Source organism: Peromyscus leucopus, chromosome 13 (assembly GCF_004664715.2).
Source record: "Peromyscus leucopus breed LL Stock chromosome 13, UCI_PerLeu_2.1, whole genome shotgun sequence".
In the NCBI taxonomy this organism is placed as follows: Eukaryota; Metazoa; Chordata; class Mammalia; order Rodentia; family Cricetidae; genus Peromyscus; species Peromyscus leucopus.
The window spans coordinates 57267343-57293428 of record NC_051074.1 but is presented as its reverse complement, the minus strand read 5'-3'; the positions used below and the strand labels follow the sequence as shown (position 1 = coordinate 57293428).

The window sequence follows — 26086 nt, the reverse complement described above, 5'->3', positions numbered from 1 at the left end:
ACCCGACAAAAGAGAGTCAAGGAAGGAATGGCTGCTTTGGGCTCACAGTTTGTGGGCACAGAGTCCCGATGCCGCAGCCTGGATACAGTCACGGAGTGAGGGATGAAGGCTGGTACTCAGCACTTCCTCCTCTTTATTCCATTCAGAACCCCGTGGGATGGCGCCGCTAAGATTTAGGGTGGGCCTGCTTACCTCAGTTAACTCACAGACATGCCAGAGGTTTGGCTGCTTGGTAATTGTAGATTCTGTTACGTTGGCAATAAATATTAATGGTCACGGTGGCCCTGACTGGGAGCAAGGACCATGAAACTCACTTTCTTGAATAGCTTCAATCCACGCTGCCTCCTCATGGTCCAGGTGTGCCAGCCCAGCAGCCTACCCTCTGGGAGAGATACGCCAGCCCAGCGGCTCACCCTCTGGGAGAGGTGTGTGTAGATGTGTATTGACTTATGGCTAAGGATGTGAAGCCTTAGCTTATTACTGAGAAAAGCCTGGAATAATGATTCTCCTGGTGGTCTGTAGAAGTATATCTGATCTCACAAAGCATGATCAATATTGTTATCTTAATTGAGAAAGTAATAAAGGAACATAGTTATTTTATTCTAGAAGTCATAAGAGTAGGGCTTACAGACCGATCACAGCATTGATCTCTAGCAGGAGAAATGGATGTGGTTTGTAAGGAACTCCCTGCAACTCTGGTGATTTCTTCCTGGATCTAAAACTACCCTGAAATTGAAAATAGCCTTTAAAAGTCACACTCATTACATCTTACGGTCTGACGAATTTATTCAAAGTCCTGAGTTTCCCCATCACAGACAGTCTCTCAAGATGCTATGTAGGAAATTCAAATATCTAACCTTATGGTAAACATATAGACAGAAAAGGCAGAAATAACTAGAAAAGCAATTTGAATTAGAACACATAGCACTACAAGGAAATTGTAGCCGGGAGCTGGCAACATTGGAGAGTTCGGATCAAGAAGACGGGCTTCCAGAACCTAATGTCATTTGTATCCCGTGAGAGCCAAGAGAGATATTACTAAATGTGGCTGTAACACTGCCTCACTCTGAACGGCCAAGATAACAACACTGGGAAAGGCAGAATGACGTTTTCCAAAGTACATTTCCTAGAATAAGATCTGGTTTTCGGTGAAAAATGAAGTACTATGTTCAAATAAAGCTCACGAAATGCCTGAACAAAGTAAAACGGTACTTCTTCCTTGAAGACTCTGGAAGAATCTTTGGCTTCTAAAGGAACACGGTGCAGGAACCGGAATGGGGAGATGCGTGCAGCGCCCCCTGACAGTATCAGACTTCCTGTGATGACGAACGTGTTCTATAACCAAGGGCCAACCACTGAAAGAACACACTGTAGGGAACATTTATATAAATCACTCATTCTCAACCTTTTTGATCTCAGGATAGGTTGACATTTATGTAAAAAAAAAACAAACAACAACAACAAAAAAAAACCATCATGGACCCTGAAGAGTATTTGTTCATGAGTTACGCCTGTTGATATTTATTATGTTATTTGAGAGATTTTAAAATAATACTTCTCCATTCATTTAAACATATTGTCAGGCGATGGTTTGATGGATAAAGCATTTGCCAATCAAGTGTGAGAACAAGATTGCCGAGGCCCAGGACCTGCGTAAAGCCCAACGCAGGGGTGCACACTCGTGATCTCAGCACACCTACGGTGAGACCGGAGGTAGACACACGCTGCCCTGGAAGCTTGGGGGCCAACTAGCCCGGTGTTCCCAGGGGAGGGCAGGCACCGAGACTGTCCTCTGACCTCTGCACACGAGTGTCATGCACACACGAGTACATACACACACTGCCTTCACTGGGTTTCTATTGCTGTGATAAAGACTGATCAAAAGCAACCTGGGGAGGGAAGGGTTCACTTCAATCTACATGTCCCCATCACAGATCCTTATAAAAGTCAGGGCAGGGACTCAAGGCAAACACCTGGAGGCAGGAACTGAAGCAGAGACCACCAAGGAGAGGGGAGCTGCTTCCTGGCTTTCAACCCATGACTTGCTCACCCTGCTTTCTTATGGACCTTAGGGCTACCTGCCTTGGGGTGGCCCCACCCACAATGGGCTGGGCCGTGCATAGCAATCACTAATTTTAGTAAAAGGTGAAAGATTTATACGATCTGAAGAGAAACCAGAGTATGCAATCACTAATTTAAAAAAAAAAAAATGACCCCCATTGTTGCCTACGATCACTCTTCTGGAGGCATTTTCTCAATTGTGGTTCTCTCTTCTCATAAAGCTCTAGCTTGGGTCCAGTTGATAAAAAGCTAACAATAAGCAGGACAGAGGTAGTTTAAAAAAGATAAAAACAGTGTTAGTGTCTTCCAGCTAGCGAGAGTCTTCACGCCTTTCCAAGAAAAGGCCCGGCAGACACCCCTGTCAGCAGAGGCACCATTCATCTCCTCAGTTACGTTTCCCTGTGGAAACGGTGTTGCTAGTCAGTCAGCAGCTCCAAGAATCAAGCCCAGGCACACTGCGCCCCGGCTGTAGCCTCAGAGCTCTCCCTGCGTTTTCATGTCTTCAGGGACTGATGTTCCACAAAATCGGTGATTTTTACTACATTTTTTTTTTCAGCTGCAAGTCTAACAGTGTAGATTATAGCGGCAGCCAGCACAGTTCCCACAGATGCCCTGACTTGTGTTAGAGCCCTGGCTGTTTATGCGCTATAAAACCGGCCTCGGCCCCTTCCGTGAGAGAGGTGCCAGTCTTAGAATTACTATAAGAATACTTGCCAGCTTTGTGAGCTCATACTAAGGGTCTCTGGGATCTCGGAGGTCTGTGGTTCAACACCACAGAGAGCTAGTGTACATAAAGTGTGGAGGTTGGCAGGAACACGCTGAGAGGCGGAAAAAGCATATTTTGAATTTGACTTCCTCATATTTTGAAGCGGACTCTGAACTATACAAAAGCAAAGAACCACACTTTGCAAACAACTCCTGCAGAGAATGACAAGGAACAACATGAACAGGAAAAAACTGGGAGGAGAATTTGGTCTTCAACAGAGACCGGTTAACACTGGTCAAAGTTCATACTGTTTGCTGAGCGCATACTGTGAATGAAAAATAAGTCTATATCCCTACAGCAAGCACAGTGGAGGTCCAAATAAGATCCCCTGAAATGTGACTGTTATTATTCACTTAAGAGAAATTTAATTGTTTAAATGATCTAAAATGACATTCCGAAGTCCATTTCTTTTTTAAAGATGTATTTTTATTTTTATTTATTTATTTATTTTTTTGGTTTTTCGAGACAGGGTTTCTCTGTGTAGCTTTGCGCCTTTCCTGGAACTCAATTGGTAGCCCAGGCTGGCCTCGAACTCACAGAGATTCATCTGCCTCTGCCTCCCGAGTGCTGGGATTAAAGGCGTGTGCCACCACCGCCCGGGTAAAGATGTATTTTTATGTGTATTTATGAGTGCCTACATGCATGGCTGTGCACCACACACATGCCTGTTGACAAAGGGAAACAGAAGAGGCAGTTGGATTCCCTGAACTAGAGTTACAGGCGGTTGTGAGCTGCCGTGTGGGTGTTGGGAAACGAGCCTAGGTCCTCTGCAAGAGCAGCCAGTGCTCTTAACCACTGGGCTGTCTCTCCAGTCCCTTGAGTGCTATTACCAATAAAAGAAGCTGAAATATGAAGAAAGGTGACAGCCAAATATGGTGCTACACAGCAGTCATCCTAGCACTCAGGAAGGTGAATCGGGTGGGTCATAAGTTCAAAACCATCCTAGACTACACAGTGAGTTCTAAGTGAGCTCGGGGTACACAGTGGAACTCTGTCTCAGAACAAAAACAAAAAGAATGCTTACCTTTGGTAAGATTCCTTTGAAAAATATGGAACTTTAATTTTGTATAGCTAAGAGCCAATTTCAAAATACCATCGAGTTCCTTTACACATTCATTCTTGTGTTTCCAAGCCCTGACTTCCTCTCAGGTTATAAGCCAGGGTAGGTTTTACTTTTCCTTCCCAAGTAAATGGACATCATTTTATCAGGCATAAGTCTTGCTTTCCACACCACATCTGGTTGCTTCTCTCCACACTGGGGCTCCCATTTGGACTGGTCCACCTTCCTCTTTTTCATGTTTGTTGAATAGGAAGGATGCTATCATGTGTGATAAAGAATGGAGGATAAAACCCATCATGCCAGCAGCCAGTTCTGCAGACCTTGGTTCCTCCCTCATTCTATGACAAAGTTTTCTAGTTACTTCATGGCTTACAACATCCAAAGACTTACACTAGTAGTGGGGGGGTGTAGTGGTGGTGGTGGTGGTGGTGGTGGTGATTTAAAGCTTCACCTTCTTCTGTTGAGGGACATGTAGGTTGCTCCCAATTTCTGGGTATTATGAATAGAGCAGCAATGAATGGGGTTGATCAAATGTCCCTTTGATAGGATGAAGCATCCTTTGGGTATATGCCCAAGAGTGGTATGACTAGATTGTGAGGTAGATTGATTCCCATCCCTCTGAGAGACCACCATACTGGTTTTCCTAGTGGCTGTACAAGTTTGCACTCCCACCAGCAATGGAGAAGTGTTCCCCTTGTTCCACATCCTCTCCAGCATGAGTTGTCACTGTGTTTTTTTATCATAGCCATTCTGACAGATGTAAAATGGAATCTCAAAGTAGTTTTGATTTGCATTTCCCTGATGGCTAAGGATGTTGAATATTTCTTTAAGTGTGTGTATACAAAAGTGACCTTTAAAAATTCCACAGGTGAACTCCTACAGCTGATAAACACTTTCAGCTAGATTAAAAAATTAACTTCAAAAATCAGTCATCCTCCTATATACAAATGACAAATGTATATAGAAAGAAATCAAGGACACAACACCCTTCACAAGAGCCATGGATAATATAAAATATCTTGGGGTAACTCTAAGCAAGCAACTGAAAGACGTGTATGATAAAAACTGTAAGTCTTTAAAGAAAGAAATTGAGGATGTAAGATGGAAAGATCTCGTGCATGTGTGGGTGTGTGCATGTGTGCACGCACGCATGCTTCCCTTGTTCTGACTTTGCTGGTCTGGGACTATTTATTCCCTGTGTTTTCTTCCTGTTGGAGTTTTCCTTCTAGTATCTTCTGCTGGATTTGTAGATAGATATTGTTTTTTTTTTTTTTTTTTTTTTTTTTTTTTTTTTTTTTTTTTTTTTTTCTCGAGACAGGGTTTCTCTGTGTAGCTTTGCGCCTTTCCTGGAACTCGCTTTGGAGACCAGGCTGGCCTTGAACTCACAGAGATCCGCCTGCCTCTGCCTCCCGAGTACTGGGATTAAAGGCGTGTGCCACCACCGCCCGGCTGGAATATCTTATTTCTCTATTTATGGTGACTGAAAGTTTTGCTGGGTATAGCAGTCTGGGCTGGAATCCATGGTCTCTTAGAGTCTGCAGCATATCTGTCCAGGACCTTCCAGCTTTTAGAGTCTCCACTGAGAAATCAGGTGTAATAGGTCTGCCTTTCTATGTTACTTTGTCTTTTTCCCTGGCAGCTTTTAATATTATTTCTTTGTTCCATGTGTTTATTTAGTGTTTTGTTTACTTTGTGCCAAGGGGACTTTCTTTTCTGTTCCAGTCTATTTGGTGTTCTGCCTGCTTCTTGCACTTTGATAGTTGTGAAACTATCATAAGTTGCACTTTTATGCTAGGAAAATTTTCTCCTATGATTTTGTTGAAAATATTTTCTGTGTCTTTGAGACAGAAAACAGTTTTCTTCACCTTTTAAATTCCTATTATCCTCAGTCTTTTCACAGTGTGCTACATTTCCTGGATGTGTTGTGCCTGGAGTTCTTTAGATTTACCATTTTCTTTGACTGAGAAATACCCATTTCTTCTATGTGTCTTCAATGCCTGAGAGTCTCTCTTTCACCTCTCGTAGTCTCTTGGTGAAACTTGTCTCTGTGGTTCCTGTTCGAGTTCCCTACAACTGGGGAAAGTCTTCTCATCTGCCAGCACGGCCTCAAGGACCACCGGTGCTTTGGCATTCCGCAAAATATCATCATCTAGAAATGTGGATGTTGATTTTAAAAGCCGGGTCATGTTTCTGGAAGGGACCAGATACAACATGCTTACACATATGCCACTCACCCGCTAACCTGTTAAGTCATCATGCACTGTCCTGAATGTCTGTACTAATCAGCTCTGTATCACTGTAATGAAATACCCTCTAGGGAATTAACTTATTTTAATTTGGTTCATGCTTCCGGAGTTACAGTCCAAGATTAATTAATGCCATTCCCTTAGGTTTCTGGTGAGGGTGGCACATTATGGCAGAAGGAAGTGGCTGAGTAAACTGATAATATTATGACCAGGAGACAGAAAGATAAACTGCTAGAGTCCCACAATCAATGAGGTCCTACACTTAATGACCCAAGGTCCTCCCATAAGCCATGGTCACAGAACCTCTCAACAGTGCTACCCTGGGGAGAAAGCTTTTACCCTGCAGACCTTTGAATCTGCCATCCATATTCAAACTATCGTCATACTGGTAAAATGTGCAGAGTGGAAAAGGAGTCAAAAAACACTTGCATTCTAAGATAAACTTAAGGCTTTGTGCAACTCCGTCCCATGTGGCAAACAGTATAATTTCCAAATGGTAATTCAAATTATATCCAAGTATTTGTGTTTTTCAAAGACCATTAGAAGGATCTCAGTTAAGTTCACGGTATTTAGAGACTTGGATTTCCCACGGGCCTTTCCCGTGCTAATCCTCTCAGAACTATCCTGGCCTGTGGCCACATTCCCACTCTGTTGACTGCTTAGCTGCTTCCACTGTGTCCCTGTTTCTTCCTCAGCCTTTCTGTTCTGGTTTACAGCACTCCTTAGTCTTCTGTCCTGGGAGACATTCAGAATTAGACCAATTGAAACTGCCGTTCCGTGTGTTCGGGGGTCTGCAAAGGGAGAACTTCGAATATGACATTCTGTCACTCAGAGAGTCATGGAACCACAAAAGATATGATCAAAACCAGTAGTGTGAGATGCAAGGTACTCTGAACACTAAGTGAAGATACACTTACTTTTGAGTAAAAGTTCAAGAAGAGGTGACTTTTGAGCTCCATCTGAAAAACAGCTCCGCCCTCATGAAGTGGCTGGGGCAGTATCCTGCACACAGGACAGACACTTAGAGAGGTGGGAATACCCGCACCAGGAAGTCTTCAGTCCTTCCGCGATGTCATAGGTTAGGAGGGTGAGTGATACAAGTGATGGAAGATGAAGATGGGGGATGGTGGACGCCTTCTCAGATTGAAGAGCTTGAAAAACATAGTTTGGGGCAGCAACTTTGTAAAAGGATGGAAACAAGCAAGCTCACAGGCAAAAGGATGTGCTAAGTGATACAGAAAACCAATGCCAAGGATGGAAAGAGTGTCCATCAGGAAATTAGGGAATGCAATCAAAGGCATCTAAGAAACTGGTCGTAAAAGCTGACTGGATACAGTTAATGAAGGAAACTGTGAAGTACAGGTGACCCAGTTTCAGCTTGGGGACACAGGGTCAATTTGGTGATAACAAATATGGTAGAGACAACAGGTTACTCGTGAAACACAGGAAATGCACTTTGTAGAACGGCAGAGTGATGAAGATGACCACAGCACCCAAAAGGGCTCCAAGCCATGAGGCACAGTGGCTAACCCAATCCCAGAGTGATGTGCCCACGTCATTCTAAAGCTTCCATTTAGGGGGGGACTTTATAGTCCATCTATATTTACTACATAGTCTTCAGACCACTTCCCCCCTCCTATAATTTCAGAGTAAATTCTATTTGCTTGTTGAGGAGGAAGGGCACATCTCCTTTGGAAATTCTGTGGTGGAAGGCTGCAGATGCTGTTAGCCTGTAACAGGATGATTCTTGGGCATCTCCACGTGTCTACTCTGTGGCATTAGGGCTGTGGATTGTTGATAATTATTCTGGTGACTAAAAGATCTAGTCTAAGCATTACAAAGTGCCAAAAATAGCAGGGCATGAGAAGCTATGGCTCAATCTGTCTTTTAAATTTGAAGAAGACCTTAAGCTTTTTAAGTTCAGTTCATCCTATTTATCATAAAAGGATATGCTCTTCAATGCTTAGTATCCCTGTGGCTTTTACTGGAGTGTTTCCAAGTGTTCTTCATTTGTCTTTGACTACAGAGCATGGATCAGTTTCCCAGCAGGAAGAATGACCGATTCACCTCTCAATTTCCAGTCATGCATTCCAATCTACTTTCTTTTCAAAAACTTTATTGGAAAAATAATCAACACCAAAATTCCATAACAAATGTTGCCCACAGTTCTGTTACTTGATTAAACCAATATTTTAGTTACTCTGGTATATTCTAGTCCTTGTCCATAAGCATATTCAATTTTTTTTTACTTATTTTGTGATAGAAAACAAATTCATATGCTACATTTCCTATTCTCACTTAGCATTACATCTTATTTCCCAATTAACTACAACTTCACCACCCCTTACACCTTCCCCCTTAAATACTATGAATTCCACCACATCTGTCTAGGATCATCTGACAAATATCTATAAATACATGTGGATTTTAATTTATTATTCTTTTAAACTTTTTTTTTTATTTTTAGCCAACAATTCAGGCATATATGTAACATGTTTTGCTCATTGTCACCCTTTACTCTCTCGGCCCCTCCCACACTCATCGACCCGTGTCTTCTTCCTACTAAGCCTCTTCCTTCCTTCATGTTCTTCCCACTTACCTGTTTTGTGGTCCACGGGGTTTAATTACGGTGTGTGTGGGCATGAAGGAGATATTTACCAGAACGTGAGCAACCTAACAGTGGTTATGCCACTGAAGAAAATTATCCCCCCTTCCCCATTGGTAGATTTTTTAAAAATATATTTTCAAGTTTGTAACCACAACTATTTTACTGAAACTTGCTTTCTAAAGCCATCCTTAATACTTCTAAGCCACATTTATTATACTTAACAGTTGTATGTTTTTCATTGTAGGAGTATACTAGATTAACATTAAAATTTTCTCTATTTTTTTGCCATTGGGGAAAAAAAAAGGCTGCAAACATTTTGGCATGCATGTCTCCTTTTCTGAAGGATTACTACTGAAGCTGTATATGTCAGAAGAATGTATTGGAAAGCAGTAATTACAGACCTAGGCCCCACTGCAGAAGACAGCTACCTTGGACCTTTAGTTACAACCCTTCCCTTATGGCAAGAAGACGATGGGCCAAAGAGGAGGTTCTCAGCCCCAATGCCCCTCCCTTTGAACAACGTTGACATCCAAGATGCTAGAGTTCTTAACTCCAAGGTCTCGAACCCACTTACAGAGCCTCCATGGGTTCTCCCTGCTACCAAGATTTATCCTATTTAGGCTAGCCTGTGCCACTACCGTAAACATCCCTGAGGGGTAGCCCAGGGGTGCTCAGGGAACACAGCATGGTTTTGGGTAGACAGGAACCTTTATGCAAAATGAGACCATTCAAGATTCATGTTACAAGAGGTAATTATGTAACTTTTAAAAATTACTAAAGAGCAATGAATTGCATACTCTCAAGGGGTCAGTTTTAGGGCATGTCAACCACATCTCAAAAAAGCCGACACTCTTTTAATTTTTTAGGTTTATTTATGTGTGTATGCCCACATGCGCCTTGGCACCTGTGTGGAGGTCAGAGGACAACTTCTGGGAATTGGTTTTCTCCTTCTACTGTGTGACTTCCAGGGATTGGAGTCAGGTCATCAGGCTTGGTGGCCAAGGGCCTTTATGCATGGAGTCATCTTGCTGGCCCTCACACTGCTATTCTTTTTAAAGTCGCTGCTGGTTTGGGCACATGGGTCATAGTTTCCAAACTCCCTATTGTGGACCATTTGTGTGTCTCAGCTTTCCGTTATTGTAACAATTGAGACGGTCAACTGATAAAGGAGAAAGGTTTCTTTGGGCTCAGCATTCTAGAGATTTCAGTGCAAGATGGGTTGGTCCCTCTGCTTTAGGTGGGTACCACATCATGATGGGCACGTGTGGCAGAGCGAAGCTGCTCACTCCTCTTTTTCAAGATGAAAAAGAGAAATGGGAAAGGCTTAGGCCCCCATGGTCCCCATTAGGCACTCCCTCAATGAAGACCCACTATGCCTCACCTCCTAAGGGTTCTACTACCTCTGTCTATTGCCACAGGATGCAGTCAAGCCTTTAATACATCAGCTTTTGGGAGACATCCCTGATCCAAACTATAGCATCGTTGTACGGACACAGAGGAAAAGCCATGCAATGGTGTTAACTTTAAAACAAAAAGGCTACCAAGGGAGGGAGAGGATTAAGCAGTTTGTCTTCCTTCATATATAGCAGAGCCAAGATTATCGATTTTTTGGAATCCACTTCACTATGTTTGAAGCCAAATCTGTCATCAGTCAGCTGTGTCTTCCTGGGGACAGTGATGGTGTCTCCCTCTCCTATAGCTCCTGTATGTATCTAAAGCATTCAGCACATCATCGGAACCCAGGGCGTGCTGACTCTTTATTATTCACTCCAACTGCAAAGCAGCCTGAGCAGTTGAATAAGGTGGCTTTTCATGTGTGGCATGAAAGTTCTAATCACAAGTGACATTTTAGCGAGCTGTTCCCCTGCACTGCATGCACATCCACCGTCAGGCTGGTGGCATGGATGATGTGGGTGGATCATTAATACACACCAGGAAAGATGCTCTTCTCCCTAGGAGCTATTGTTAGCACCCTTCAAAAGGCTTTTCTTTTTCAATATCTGAAACGCACTGTGAGAAATTAATTGGTTTTCTCAATCTAATTTCTATTGTCAGCTGTGACATCACAAAGCAAGCTCCCAGATGGCACCAACTGGGCTCTTTATCAGCAGCTTCAATGCTGATGCCAAAAACAAAATGTGCCCAGCAGCCTGATCAAAATTTACATGCTAAGGTATAGCCTCTTGTGAATGAAGTTCAGCAGAAAATCAATGAGTTAATAGGTAATGGTCCTGTAACAGCATCTTTACAGATTTTAAATCATAATATAATAGCCAGGAATAAATTGCAGACCTAAGATGAATATAAAATAAAAACACGGCATTAGAAGTAAAGCAATTTCTGAGAAAAAATTTCCAAAGGAATCAGAACCCACATTAACTAATTTTTTTTAGTTGCAAGTTCATTTTTAAAGGAAAATGTGGTGTTTTAAAGCATGTTTAGTTTTCACTTAAAGAGCAACACTGAGTTCTACTAATTTTAGTCTTTTGTTCTCCGTGGAAGACCTACCGGGAAGGACTCAATCTTTCATTATTATCTCTAAGATGTTTGCCAGGTCTACACACTCCTTTTGTTCACTGTACAGCCCTGAGCCATCTGTCATGGTTTCTGAGGAGCCTGGAAAATATATTTAGGTTAAACTGTATGCTCTTAAAACCTGTCATTGTATCACAGTCAAGGGCTATTCTTTTTCCCTTTAAAAGCTTCAGCTTAATCCTAAAACCAGTCTTGAGTCTGACAATAAATCAGATCTGAGTGTGTTTCTACTAGTAGTGAAATACCTGAATAGTACTGGATTTTAGTGTAGCCTGATTTTCTCCTCAATTCTGCTCAGATCATGTGCTCTTCAGCCATTTGTCATATTGCCACTCTTTGGGATTTTAAAAATAACTTTTAATACTTAAAATTTTTGTGTCTACATGTGTACAGTACGTGTGTGTGTGTGTGTGTGTGTGTGTGTGTGTGTGTGTGTGTGTGTGAAATCTATGTACAGGTGCACATGTGTTTGTGTGCATTTAGAGGTCAGAGGGCAACATAAGGTATCTTCTTTTACAGGTCTCTACATTATTTTTTGAGCCCAGGGGCCAGAGCTTACCAACTGACTAGACTGGCTAGCCAGAGATCTCTGGGGAAATCCTCCTGCCTCCATCCACCCAGCTCTAGGGCTATAGACCTATACTACACACTTGTCTTCTGTGCGGGTGCTGGGGATCCAAACTCAGGCCATCAGACTTGTATAGCAAGCACCACCCAAACACCTTGTCAGCTGCATTGAGTCCTCCAGGACTTGGCTCTCCCCTCCAATGTGTTCCCTTTAATCACCCTCCACCACCCATGGCCAGCACAGAGAAAACTCAGCAATACAGAACCCCACTTGACTTGAACTGTACACATACCCCCCTCCTAACAATGCATTCAGCAACCCGAGACCCCCAACCTGCACCAAGCTGCGCAGAGACCCTGATCCAAACAATGCAGTTTTTCTGCAAACTCATCCTAAACATATCCTGTAAGGAGAATAGGCCAAACTGGCCTAAACTGGTTTTAGGTGCACGTAGAGAAAGGCAAACTGCTTCCTTTGAATGAACTTTTAGGGGAAATTTTCTTCTTTACTATATTATGCCTATGGGTGTACGTAATAGTAAAATCAGATGCATCATGGGAAAGATGCACAGTAATCAAAGGCTTATGGAAGCCTGTCAATGAAATCACCCATATCTCACACCTTAGTAGCCAACCCCTCTCCCTGGTGGGCCCATTCAAGGCAGCCTCAGACAGTAACCCAGTGCTCTTGAGTAAATCTCACTCACAGCCTCTTGTTTGCTTGAGATGCATCTATTCTGTACTTGCATTTTTTTTCTGAATAAAATCTCTTGCCACTTTGAAATTTGTGTGTACTTCTTCAGTTCTTTGAACAAGATACCAAGATCTGGAAATACCCTCTAGATAAAGGCCACTGGTAACACTCCAACAAGTGAATGTGCACACAGGTACCTTTTTGTCCTTCAAATACTTGTATGATTTTACTTTTGAAAAGTATAACTTCCTGAATTCAAGTATACTCCAATTGTCACTTAAAGACAGAGACTGTGTCCACCAGTGTCTAGAACCCATGGTGTTGTCTTTCCATACTTTATGACACTGGAGCGTGTCTCTTCTTATCTTTGTAAGCAGAAGTTTCCTCACCTGAAAGCAGACATGCTCACTCTTGCTTAAGACAAGGACTATGCATGTGTGCACATGTGTGTGTGTGCTTACTAATACAGGAATTAAATACTCACCTTGAAGTCATGATGCTGCCCTGTCACTCACCTGTATGTGATCCCTTCCGGTGAAAAAACAGGATACGTGGGCTTAGATGACCTTCTAATGAAAACTCTCCTTAAGATGGGACACGTATCAGAGCCTGTTGATAGGATTCCTTGCAGAAATAAAGAAATATGACTAGTTTCACAGGCAATAAGTTGATGAAGGATTGATTGAGAAACAAGAAGAGAGTAATTTGATGAGCAGAAGAGGAAGGGACCATTGGCATTGTGGGTGGGATGTGGAACAGCTGGTTACTGAACTGGGTGGTACATCTGGTATCCCAGAGCCTCCAAAGAGTAGATGCTGTTAGTAGCCTCTCCAACTCTGTCTCCACTGAGCCAACCACAAATGCCCATGCACTTCCAACTACTTCCTGGGAGGTTGGGAATGAATGGACAACATGGCCATTTACTGTTCTTTACCTCACAGCCAATGTGCCTTCAGAGTGAAATATGCTAAAAAGACAATCCATAGAGTGCTTTTAACCACAAGGCTTTACACTGCATTAATAGCCTTCTAAGCTGAAAGCTCCTGAGTTCTCAAAGCTAACTCTGGGGCACATTAAGTGCAGGATGGAGATGTGAGGCTCTAGTCCCACTGAATGGAACCAGAGAAGGATCCTTTGATAAGCAATTTGAAGACAAGGAAGTATATCGACATAATTATACTGCAGGAGAGGCCACTGCTGCTTGCTTATAGGGCAAAAATAAAATTAGGAACTCTGTATTATTCTTGAAAGGGGTTTATGGAGGCAAGGAAACAATTCCTGCGACAGCCATCCCTGGAAAAGGCATTCTAGGATAGTGCCACACCTTCTGAGGGCACCGTGACAACAGTGTAACAAGGAGCTCCCGAGAATTCTGCCACCTGCTCCTCATTCCTTCAGCAATCCTGTGCCCTTGGCTACAGACAGGATCTAGTAACCTAGTTCTAGTCAGTATGAAGGAGATGGTGCAACATCACTTCTAAGACTTGGTTACAAAAGTCAGAGCTATGTTTTGTTCTTTCTTTCTCCAGGTTTTCTCAGTTTGCCTGATCTCCTGAGGGAAGACGTGTCATGAGCTTCACTTTGGAAAGGTCCACTCAGCAGAAGCTGCCATGAGTCATGAAGAAAGCAAGGCCCTCATCCGACAAGCTATGAAGAATCTTGCCAATAACCATATGTGTGGCTTAGAAATGTATCAACCTTGGGTTATATTAGAAACTCTGTATTTTATTATATATATAATATAATATATATTATTATATTAGAAACTATAGCAGAAGACCTAAAGTAACCATGATAGATCCATGGAAACTATGAGAATAGTAAACATTTATTGTTAAGCCGCTGAGTTTGGGGGCATTTGTTACACAGCTACATGTAACTAATATACTGTTTGTTCTCAATGGACAGCAAACATTCACTTATGTTATGGTTCATGATTTACAGTCCTTAGGGAAAATCCAGATTTGTATATTTTGATAAAGAATAAAGGCAAGATTGAACACAAAACTTTCCAGAACACCTTTGTTAGAAAAAACAAACCCTCTCTGGTAGAATGGCACAGAAGAGAGAGAGAGAGAGAGATCTAGAGACATGGACTGTGTGGTCATATCATTAGCTCTGCAAACCTGAGCAGGATGGAAACCGTCTCTGAAATTCACTTTCTTCACGAAAAAGCCGGTGACAGGACTGGTCTTTAAGAACTGAGATGCCATATTCTGTGACACTGTGATTCGGGGAACATGGGCAAGCCACACACCTCAAATCTTTCCCAGTAGCTGGAGCCATTATCATCAGGTGTGTTCCTCAGCTTTTCCAGGGACTGTCCTCAAAGTTAATAACCAGGGGTGGGGGTGGGGGACGGGGGATGGGGATTTAGAAGACATGGAGAAGCCGACTGCGGTCTACTTTTAAGGAGAGCGCACGGGCAGAGTCGTTGGCTTCCATCAGGGCACACATTGTAAGGGTGCCGACGATGCAGGCAATAGGTTTTGTGAGTGTGAGGACCTACGTGATTTCCTCCTGTTTGATACATGCGAATTATCCCACTTCCCTCTCTCCGCACGGAAGTTTCCAGGAACTTCAACTTCTGTCACAGCTACTGTGTCAAGCTTGATGATCCCCATAACTGTGTGGATTTTCTGCTTCTGGCTTATCACATGACTTTTGTTATAATTCACCTGAACTTCTTTATGAAAAATGTTGGAGGTATAAGTAAATATAATGAACATAACATATAGGTTTGAATCTCATTTTTGGGCATGATAATATAAGCCTAAATAACAAATCTGGAGGCTGCTTTCTTATTTTCAGAATATGGTTTGGAGTTGGGAGCAAAGATTTAAATTAGCATGATTTGAAAAAACACACATCTGAATAATGAAAGAAAACACAAATTGCAACAATTATTTGTACCGTTTTTATTTGTAAAAATAACCATCTGAATGCATGTCCATAGTATATTACGGGTAAGTACTTCATTCCATTATTAAAGCATTCAGTAGTTGCAAAGTACTAAACTGTGCTTGGAGAGAGTCAGACTGGTTCAAAGTCCTTCACTGAACTGAAAGCCATTTTCCTCACTTTTACACTCATGACATTTACCAAAGTCATTCAACTCCAATTTACATGTTAAACATACAGACAAAAATCCCACTAAAATCATCACATAATAGTTTTTGTTGTTACAAATATGTCATACAAAATATAACACTGGCACAAGATGTGTGTCATCGTGCTTTGCAAGGGTATATTGCACATGCTGAAGCGTAGTCCGTAGACAAAACTACCAAACAAGAGATACTTGCATTGAATCCCCAGATCACTGCATAGGAAACACACAGAATTACATTTTACACACACGCTCAGATTGTCACTATCTTAAAACGCTGTTCCTCTATAATACTGACCTATGGTTTACAGTTCTGTAAGAAGAAAGCATTTTTAGCACTGCAGAGCCAAACATAATTCCTATAGAAAACTTAAGCATTTTCATGTCAAAGCAGAGAAGGGGGCAAACCGGAAAGGAGACACTTGGTACATTCAAAGAAAGGAAAACTCACTAGGATTGTATTGCTCCAATAACACTCAAATGAAAAAATACAAAACGTTTCACGGACCATTTCCAGGATATACAAATATGAAAGGCACTCTAACGTCATGTCACAAGACCACAAAGGGATGAGTTCCTCAACCAGCGCTATGGATGCGCCAACCAAGCCGCTCGCTCGCTCACACGCACGAGCGTAACTAGTGCGGCAAATCTATCGGTGTGCTTGTTCTAGAGAGACGTACAGTCACGTGGCCGCTGACTGCCCAAAGTACCAAAACATACTCTGGTGCCCTTTTAGTAGTGATGAATAGAAATCCCCTGAGCTATTATTTACTAGGACTTTAGGCAATTTGGAGATAGTAATGAATTTACCAGAGCTGAGCAGACACCAGTGAATAGGTAAGTGCAATCAAACATGGTCCTTGTGGCTGTGGTTAACATACACTCTAAAAACCATGCACTTAGGTAAAAGCGTTGAGCAACTCAGACTCTATTTAAAAAAAACACATTTTTTCGGAAAGCAATGTTGCAAACATTTATGAGACAACTGAAAAACATAGAAGTTATAGTTTTTAAAAGTTATTTCTTTAAAAAAGATTGGTCTTACTGGGTTGTGGGGGGCTGGGAACAGAGCTAGAGGAGGAGAGAAAGACAGACAGACCGACCAACTCAGAAGAATGGCTCTTTGTAAGCTTGATTTCATTGTGTTCCTCTGTCGTCCCTCTCTCAGAAAGAGCCAGGGAAGGCCAGCACAGCTCCATGGCTCCGGCTAGGACAGTGCTTTGCTGAAGTGATCCCCTTGCTCTCGGCTGCGACACTACCAGAGCAGGCATTTCGTTTCCTGCTTTAAACGCCAACCCAGCAAGACTTCCACTCACTTCTAGAACAGGACAGCACAGTACATCACACTTCTTCAACGTGAAAGCTCCCTTAATCTGCAGGGTTCCCTAAAGATAAGGTCACTGCTGCTCATTAGCAGTCTGTCTACTTGTTAAAAACACACCGGCTCTAAACAAAAGGAACAGATGGAGGGATACATCACACCTTCACTCCAAGAATGTAAAAAAAAAAAAAAAAAATGTTGCTGGTGTAAGATTTGTTTGATAAAATCAATACCAGTTCTATAAAAACCTCCAAACAAGTTGTCATATGTGAAGAAACAACGTGACTTTTAACTGAATCCAGGATAGTAAAAGAGTAAGGGTAAAGTCTCCAAGCTTGACAAAAACAATAGCATACACTGTCCAGATGTGCTACAGCACTGTTTTTAAAACTCTTAAAATACTATAAAATAGAAAAATCGAGGGAGAAGACAGAACCTACTGTAAAACACTGGAAAGCTGGGCCCTAGTGCTCCAGATCGCTTTTCTGACTCCTCTGCACGTGGAGCACAGCACGTGGGCCTCGGCCTGTGTGTCTGGTTTCGGTTCCCTGTCTTGACACGGTGTCCACACTCGGCAGAGTTCCCATTAAGTGCCAGGACCATGTGACATTTTTGGTGTTGTTTCTGTAGCCTCTGGGTCTTTCTTTGGGCTACCTTCGTGTATATAACCCGCGACATCAGTTTTCATCTCGCAGGAGGGTTCTCTGAGGCTACGGCATGGGGCAAGCAGTGAGCAAACCTGAGGGAGAGCTGGTGGTGGTCAGTGGGAAACGCTGGGCCTACCCCAGAGCTACTGGCCAGCCTGGAGTCGGTCGGGGGTATTTCCCACTTAGTTTATTATTCTAAGTAAGGTACATAGCAATGAGAGAGAGAGAGAGAGAGAGAGAGAGAGAGAGAGAGAGAGAGAGAAGAGAGAGAGAGAGAGAGAGAGAGAGAGAGAAGAGAGAGAGAGAAGAGAGAGAGAGAGCCTAAACAGTGGATATTTCCTCAGCATTTGTTTCATTTCAAATAAATATAAACACATTTACATCAAAGTATACAGACATCTTCTCTAGTTTGAAAACAACACAAAAACCAAAACCTGTGGTCAACACATCATCAATTACAAATGTCAAGCCAGCAACTAGAAATCTGTGCCATTAGAAATATAAACTACAATAAAGACTGGTATGCAAAAAAAAAAAATTACACTTTTAACCCCATAGAAAAGCTACTGCGGTCCTCACTTGCATTTAGAAAGAAAAAAGTTCAAAATCTCCCATTTTAGGCAGAAGCGTTTTGGTCCTCATGGGTAGCTGGTGGATGGAGTGCATACATAAATATACACACGTGTGCGTGTATATATGCGTGTTTCTTAAAGTCTCATTCTTCCTTTTGTACAGCTGTTCCAGGCGAAGCGCGGGGTCCGTTTGACCTAGAGGCTTTGGCAAAGGGAGCAGACACAGTATTCACCACGCTGATTTCATGACCCACAACGGGCAATTGGCTTGCGCTTCCACATCAACCGTTTCTGCGTTCACTTCCTCCGTTCCCTTCTACAGGAGTACTGTCCCTCCTCTGCCAGGACCTTGACCGAGCAGTTATTTCCTAATCTACCGTTGAAGGGCAGTGCTAGCCCTGACACCCTTACAGAAGTCAGTGTTTTCATTGAAGAGCAAACCCACTAAACGGCAGTTTCCTACTTGACTTGCATATTGTTTCAAGTTTTGGCACAATTTAATTTCACCTGAAATGCTATTGCATACATTTGGGATCCATTACTCCATTGAAAAATCACTCACAGATTTCTTAAGGAGAGTCCTGGGTGCTACTTTGTGTTTAACAAGAAAGCATGGTCAAGGTTCACATTCATCTGGCAACTTAAGCCAAGATCTTGGGAGGAAGTTGTGGGCAGTTACATGCTTCCTATGAGGAGGCGGGGTCAGATGGACTCCCTTAAGAGGGTGATTATAGGCATTACAGCTGAAGGTGAACTTTGACCTTTGGCTTCTGGTGAGGAAGTAAACACCAGCGTGAGAAGAGGGTACAGGCATTTCCTATCTGCTCTTCCCTCCCCTCCCAGGGGACACGAATGTCACTTGATAGACCTCACAGAACTCACTGGTGAGAACGTGAAAAAGGAAATCTTTAGACTGAACATTTGTCTCTCTGTTGCATTATCCCCAAAGACAAAGAATTAAACACTTAGAAATTTTCCTTACTTAAAATCAGAGGTAGGCTTTCACAGAAGTACCTTACACCTAAAGAAAATACGGAACAAGACCCAACCCAGGCAGGCCTCTCTGCGTGTGCTCCAGCCTACAGCCTAGCTGCCCTCTTTTGGTTAGACGATTCCCTTTCTACAGGTTTCTGGAAGCTTGGCCTCAAGTACTCGAATACAGCATAACTCTGGAATTCAAGCTTCCGCCCCTTTCTGCAACACAGGTCATGGAGGAAACGCCTTTTACAGTCCCAAGTCAGAACGTTTCCGAATCAGAATCGTTTTCGTTGTACCCGTCCTCAGAGCCCAAGTTGTTACTGCACAGACTGACTCTGCGACCCAGACTGGAGGAGAGGGTCGTCCTGCTCAAATTGTCTTTTCTAAAACAAACCAGGTTGACAGCCGTCATTGTGCTGGGAGGAGAAAAAGGCATCATGGTAGCCAGAATGAGGGCCAGGCAGTCAGCCACGTCTTTGTTAGGAGCACAAGCCAGGGCCGGGGTATGACCTGGGCATAAATGCAGACAAGGCGGTGGTTAGTCCCGGGGGTCCGGAGCTGCACGGCATCCCACAGTGCATCTCCCGCAACCTCGCGAGAGGAGATGCATGCTGAGTTAGCATTCATGCCGGGCAAGGGGAGTTACGGCTCGCAAGTCATGCCGCTGTGAGATTGGAGCGGGGCGGGGGGGGGGCGACATTTCATGGAGGTTCTGGTTTTGGTGTGGGGTCACGTGTCTACAGAAAGCACAGTATTATCCCGAGTTAGCAGATTCCAGCCTTCATCTAGAGAACAGGAGTGTGTGGCGAGGAAAGGAGCTTGGGGACACAAGCCACAACCACTAGCAATAGGACATCCCGGGGGAGTGCCCACGGGCATCAGACGCACACCATGAGCCGCAGACCTGGCAGAGGAGAGGAGTCCCTTTCCATGACAAGTGTGTGTCACACGGGAAGGGAAAAACCAAGGGCTGGTGTCCCTTTATATAAACTTCACAGAAAGCACACACCAGCTTACTATTATAAAACCATTTGAAGAGGTCAGTAATTAATACTCTCGTAACCACTTAAGAGAATTTTAACAGACCTGTAAAAAAAAAAGTGCCTCACCAGCTAACGTCACAAATCTGAACTATCAGGAATGTGGGACAAATCACGGTTTGCCATAATTAAGTGGGGTGACGCCATCATTCAGACTCGGGGCTCCAGAAACTCATTAGAAAACTGGACCTCCACACACCTTGAAGGAGTGCATTGCTCTTTGGATATACTTGCTATCATTATCACACTTTTATTCTGTTGGCCCAAGATCCCCTCCCACAGTGAGCAGTGAGCTTGCTCCGTCCATCAGAGGAAATGTCCCGGCAAAAGTCACTAGACCTGGGGCCCTCATCTTATTCATCTTTACAGAGTGAAAACGATGAACAGGGCCAGGTGTCCTAACATTCCATTCCTGGAACAGCAGTGATGAGTGAAGGAATTATTAGTGCAGTGTGGTATAAAGTGGTCTCCAAATGTTCCCAGCCACTGGGCACAGCCAGACTCTGAGGAAGGCAGGCTGACTCACACAGCGCTTCTGGATCCATAGATCCAGACTGAATACGCCTAAGGGCATGCCAACACCCGTTTATTCTAGTACCGCATTTTGGAGAACAGTGGGCTTCTTCGTGCTAAGCTTAAGGTATGTAGTGCTGCTAAAGATGAGGGAAGTAAGCTGGGAAAGCTCAGGCTATGGATGAAAAGAACTCTCTGTACTTCCTAGACGAGCCGGGTTGGGGAGAGAGCAGGGCACACGCTATGAGACATGGGGCTGCGGAAACAGAACTGAAGCGTCAGCCAAGATGTCAGCATGGCTGCTGACTTCTGAGAACTAGGCATGAGCTGCTAAGTCCAATACCTGGACTAAGCAGCTCACTGAGTAGCATTAATACATCCGAATACTTTATTGGGATGTCACATTGCAAAAAAATTACTAAATTCATAGATATCCAGAAGTTCCTCTTCTGCTTCCCAAGGTTAAGAGGGATTGTGCATACAATGGCCGTTTATTAGGATTCTGGTCTCCATTAGTTTTTGTAATGCAGCAAGCAGAGGGAAGGCTTTGGACAAGCATGAGCTCATTTAGGGAAAGGAAGTCATACAGGACAGGAGAAACTTCCGGCCTAGACCTCAGTAAGCATTCCATTCACGTTTCTCTACTTTCTACACGAGAGATGTGAGTCCTGATTTGTACTTTACAAAAACATTTGATCTAGGAATGAACCAAAAATGCAAATATCTGTTTCCACTGATCCCTGGAGCATTACCACTAATGACATGTGTCTCTCTCATTCCTTGGTGCATGCAGTTGGAATCCCCAAGGCCAAGCTAAAAGGCCTTTGGCATGCCTGAAATTATTTGAATAAAATGTGTTCAGCTGGTAATGTCACACGCCACACGGACAGTGGTGCTGGGTCACAGGTAGACAACTGTTGTACAGAAAGGACAAATTACCTAGGTTTGATTTCTTACACCTAAGACACTTCCACGGGGAAGAAACTGCTTCCTGGCCCTGACGCAGCTCCTAACTTTCTCACTGTGCTCTGGCTTCAACCAGCACAACCTGGGGCAACTGTTAATTTTTCATACTTACCATTCTCATCGACAGCAAGTACAGAGGCTCCTTTGGCCAGCAACTCCTCAACTACCAACTTCAGGCCATTCCGGGCAGCGATATGGAGGGGCCTGAAAGACGACAGCGAGCATCAGTCGAGGTGCGTGTTTGTGTGAGTGGGTATAGCTGGGATCTTCCAAAGGCTGTGTGCTAAAGGTTAGTGGAGGTGGGAGAGGGTGGGTCCTGTAAGAGGGGGGCCCACTGAGAATTTTCAGGGCATTGGAGCACGTCTTTGAAGGCATGCCGGCCCTTCTCACTTTCTCTTTGTCCTACGAGTGAATAGCTATGTGTTCCCTGACAAGATAATGCTGCCGTGTGCAAAGTAAAGGGGCCAACCAATCATAGGCTGAAACATGCAAGACTGTGAGCCAAACAAGCCCTCTGTCTTTATGATTCTTTCAGGTATTCGATATAAAGGAAAACTAATTAACAGCAAAAAAAAAAAAATGTGGCGTTTGATTAACTTATGTCACTAAAAGGAAGAGGTACTTAAGAATCTCCAAGCAGCACAGGGTTATTTTTGCTTTTGAAAAAAAGCAATGTTGACTGTATCTTTTCCAGGTATTATGGATCCGGCTATTCTCATGTGTTTGGCCCAGATCTCTCTGCAAGTGTTATAAACAGTCTACATCTTAAACAGTCTTGGTGACAGGACAGAGCAGCCCGAAAGAGTTGAAGCTCTGCTGTGCTTTGTAGAAAGCTGGCTAATCTGAGTCCCTGCTTCATACAGTTCATTGAGATGAGTGGTATTAATCTACACTCTCACATCCTTTCATTAGTGCGTGTTCATAGCTGTCTCACTGGGTTACAGTACCTTATAAAAGAGTGTCACCATCAGCATATTGTGCTGTGTCCTTTAACAATCTTAAATTAAAAAAAAAAAACCCTAATATTCTTTGCCTTTAACACAAATGCATAAGTAATTTCCCAAAATGGAAAACAAAGCAGTTTTTCAGATCCTTCACACTGAGGGTTACACTGAATTATATTAAAGTATAATCACGACAAATAGCTTAGACACTGTTCAAATGTATTCTGGGAACCTGATTTATAAACCTGATGTTTTCCAGCCAGACTACATAATGCTAATACATAATACAAACAGTTTCCCCAAATATGTCAGCTCATAGGCCCAGAAGATTTCTCTAAAAGCTCACTAAATTTATAATGAAGCACAGAAACGTCTGTAAGGAGAACAAAGAACTTACAAATCCTAAGAGCTGTATCAAAATAAGGGCTCTACCTAAGAGCAGGTATGCCTAGTCAACATTGCAGATGTGCATACATAAACTTCACGAACAGTCAGCACCGCTCACAGCGCTGCTTCTCAGAGCTAAACTAGTGCAGAGCAGGCTCTGAATGTGTGATCAATAAACACTATGACTCTGGCCTTGCCTTTATCAGCCCTCCCCGACAGGCCAAGGCTCAGGGAACAGCTCAGAGAAGATGGTGGAAATGGAGAAGCCGGGAGATGGGGAGCGGAGCTGGGACATGCTGTCTTTTGGACACAGCACAACCATTGCACTCGCAAACTCACAGTAACTGTGCTTTTCTGCATAAGATTTGTACAAGATCAACCCAGGCAAAATCCCAACCTACATGGGATAGATGATGCTCTCTAGGCCCCGCCCCTTACTGAGGAGCTATTTGCAGTGGGTAGCTAGGGATGCAGGGGGAGAGTCAGTCATTCTCTTTGGCAAATGTAGCCACCGGCAGGTTTCCTATGCTCCACTGTATAGTCCACATTGACACACACAAACTGGACCTAATGGGTTAACTGGGGAGGGAGAGGCATGCAGTTGGGAAGGTAACATGCTGAAGGGATCTGGGTCGGTTGGAGGAGGAAAAGGGTGGTAGAGATGACCACATTTCATTGTATACATGTAAGAAGCTCCCAAAGAATAAATAAAAATAAGGCCCGTGGCTCTGGGCTCAAGTCAAGCTACAGCTGTCTACTCACGTCTGCATTGCGCTGTTTTTCGCGTTAATGAGGCTCTCTTCTTGTATCTTGTCAAGTATTAACAAGGCACATTTCTCATGGCCCTAATAAGGAAAAAGCAAGACATATGAGGCAGAGATACAGCAAAGTTCCCGAATGTTTACTTGATCGTACTTTCCGCTGAGTCCCGGCTTCCTCTGCTTGAAAACATTCAAGACTATTTTCTGAGCCGTTCCTTTTCTAAAAAGCAAATGGGCCCAAGACACTCTTAAGCTTCTACATGGGGCCTGTTAGGACTTGTTTAACATGTTACTGACTTAAAATATTCATATTTAATATTAATATTTCCAAGGTCATTTTTAAAATTAATGTCCAGAGAGTGGAAGCCGACGCTAGCGTAGCAGGTCAGCGAGTGTCGGAGTGCAGCATCAGCAATACCCTTTAAATTCTGCAGTACTGCTTTTGAAGCATACATCAGGTTCCTGCTTCTTCAAACCTTCAATTACCACTGCAGTGATCCATCTCCAGAGTTCCCATGACAGCCCAGATCTGTGTCACTTATCTTCATTTCATTTGATGCTCCAAGGAAGCCCTGGTTCTGAGTGTGGTTTCTTTTTTCCCCCCTCAACCTAAAATACAGATATCTCTGGATTTTATGACAATAGATGCTTGATAATTAAAATATCCATTATTAGGTCTAGGGTCATGGATGACTACATCTTTGCTAATTAAGGGCATAGACCAGCATCATTAGTATCATCTGAGAGTTAGAAATGTTGACTCTCCCTGGCACACAGAGACAGTAAAAAATCCCGTCTAAAACAAAAAAGAAAAAGAAAATGTGAGGCCAACTTAGACCTAATAAAAAACATGCATTTTTTGTTTTCTGAGACAGGGTCTGGCTATGGAGTCCAGGCTGGCTTTGAACCCTTGATTTTCCCACCTCAGTCTCTAGAGTGCTGGGGTCAGAGGCATGTACTGCCATGCCTGGCCAGAATCTATGTTTTAATGACATTCTCAAGTGATTCCTTCACATGAGGATGTCTGAAAAGCACAGTAGTTCCCATCTCTAACACACTGTGCTTTGACATAAACTTCCAGATCCTGAGCACTTTCCATGTTCTTCCCAGAGCACGGGTATAAAAATATAACCAGTGAGAGGAATAGTTGAGACTTGGGACACCGCTGGAGTCACCTGGCACTATAACACAATGCAGCTTGTAACAATCACACATACAGACATTTGTATGTGTCTTTTATGAAAGACAAAAATCTACCATATACTCTGCATTGACGTGCGCGTGAGAAAACAGTGACAAGGTACACGGATATTGCTTCACAGTGGTATGATCTGGGGCTATGTTCTCACAGTGTCTTCAAACAGAACTCAACGGAAACTGCTTAGAGTTTCTAAGCCTTGTAACTAATGTCTTACCCTGTTGTGTAGTGCCAAAATGTGGTACCATAGCCAGGGAAACAGATCCAGTGACAGAATTGAGATAGGTGGACTGCGGTGGGATTGCAAGTAGCAAATGCATCGGACCCGTCCTCGTCCTTCACTCTGATGAGTGACAGGCATATCCACCCACCCAGAATTCTGCCCCTTCCTTCTCCCACTCCATTTCCATGTACAGTTGACAGTGTCCTGGGAAATGGTCATTAAATGAAAAACCATGCTACTTAGGACCCAGGAGGACCGAGATCCTGTGGTATTATTACTGCGATCGCAACAGTAAGCAGCAATGTTTTAAACCCGTTACATACTTTACTGATAGCCAGATGCAAGGGAGTATTCAAGTCCTTATCCTTCACAGTCAGGTCAGCCTGGGCGCTGTTCACCAAAATATCTATAGACAAAACCAAGAGAGAGTAACTTAGACCGGGTGCCAGACACGTGTTTCAGTGTGGCCACAAAACAACACTAGCATTAGTACAGCCCACACTTATATTTAATGGTTGCAAAGAAGGAACAGTTTGACGCCATATTTGTTTCATTCCAACGGGAGCTGGTTGGGCACAGTTCCCCAGAGTTTCACCATTCCTCTGCTCCTCAGCTTTTGGGCTAAATCCAAGTACAGTGTCAGTATTTCCAGTCAAGACGACTCTGCTAGCACGTTTTATTTCTATTTTTTTTTTTTTTTTTTTTTTTTTTTTTTTGGTTTTTTTCGAGACAGGGTTTCTCTTGTGTAGCTTTGCGCCTTTCCTGGAACTCACTTGGTAGCCCAGGCTGGCCTCGAACTCACGGAGATCCACCTGGCTTTGCCTCCCGAGTGCTGGGATTAAAGGCGTGCGCCACCACCGCCCGGCACGTTTTATTTCTAAATGTTG

At 43.3% G+C, this 26086-nt stretch overlaps 1 protein-coding gene across 2 annotated transcripts in view; it reads right to left on the bottom strand.

Annotated features, from left to right (window-relative positions):
* Positions 1-15439: 15439 nt before the first annotated feature.
* The window catches only part of Ankrd44 (ankyrin repeat domain 44), a 266879-nt gene continuing 256232 nt past the window's right edge, over positions 15440-26086 (bottom strand). Inside the window, exons 25-28 of one of the 2 annotated variants that reach the window (XM_037210410.1) lie at positions 25523-25605; positions 23780-23862; positions 21799-21890; positions 15440-19677 (exon numbers count right to left, since the gene is read on the bottom strand). In XM_037210410.1, the coding sequence (XP_037066305.1) occupies positions 19427-19677; positions 21799-21890; positions 23780-23862; positions 25523-25605 (509 nt within the window). In that variant the 3' untranslated portion in view covers positions 15440-19426. The remainder of the gene's footprint in view (positions 19678-21798; positions 21891-23779; positions 23863-25522; positions 25606-26086) is intronic. The other variant, XM_037210411.1, reaches the window with a different exon arrangement.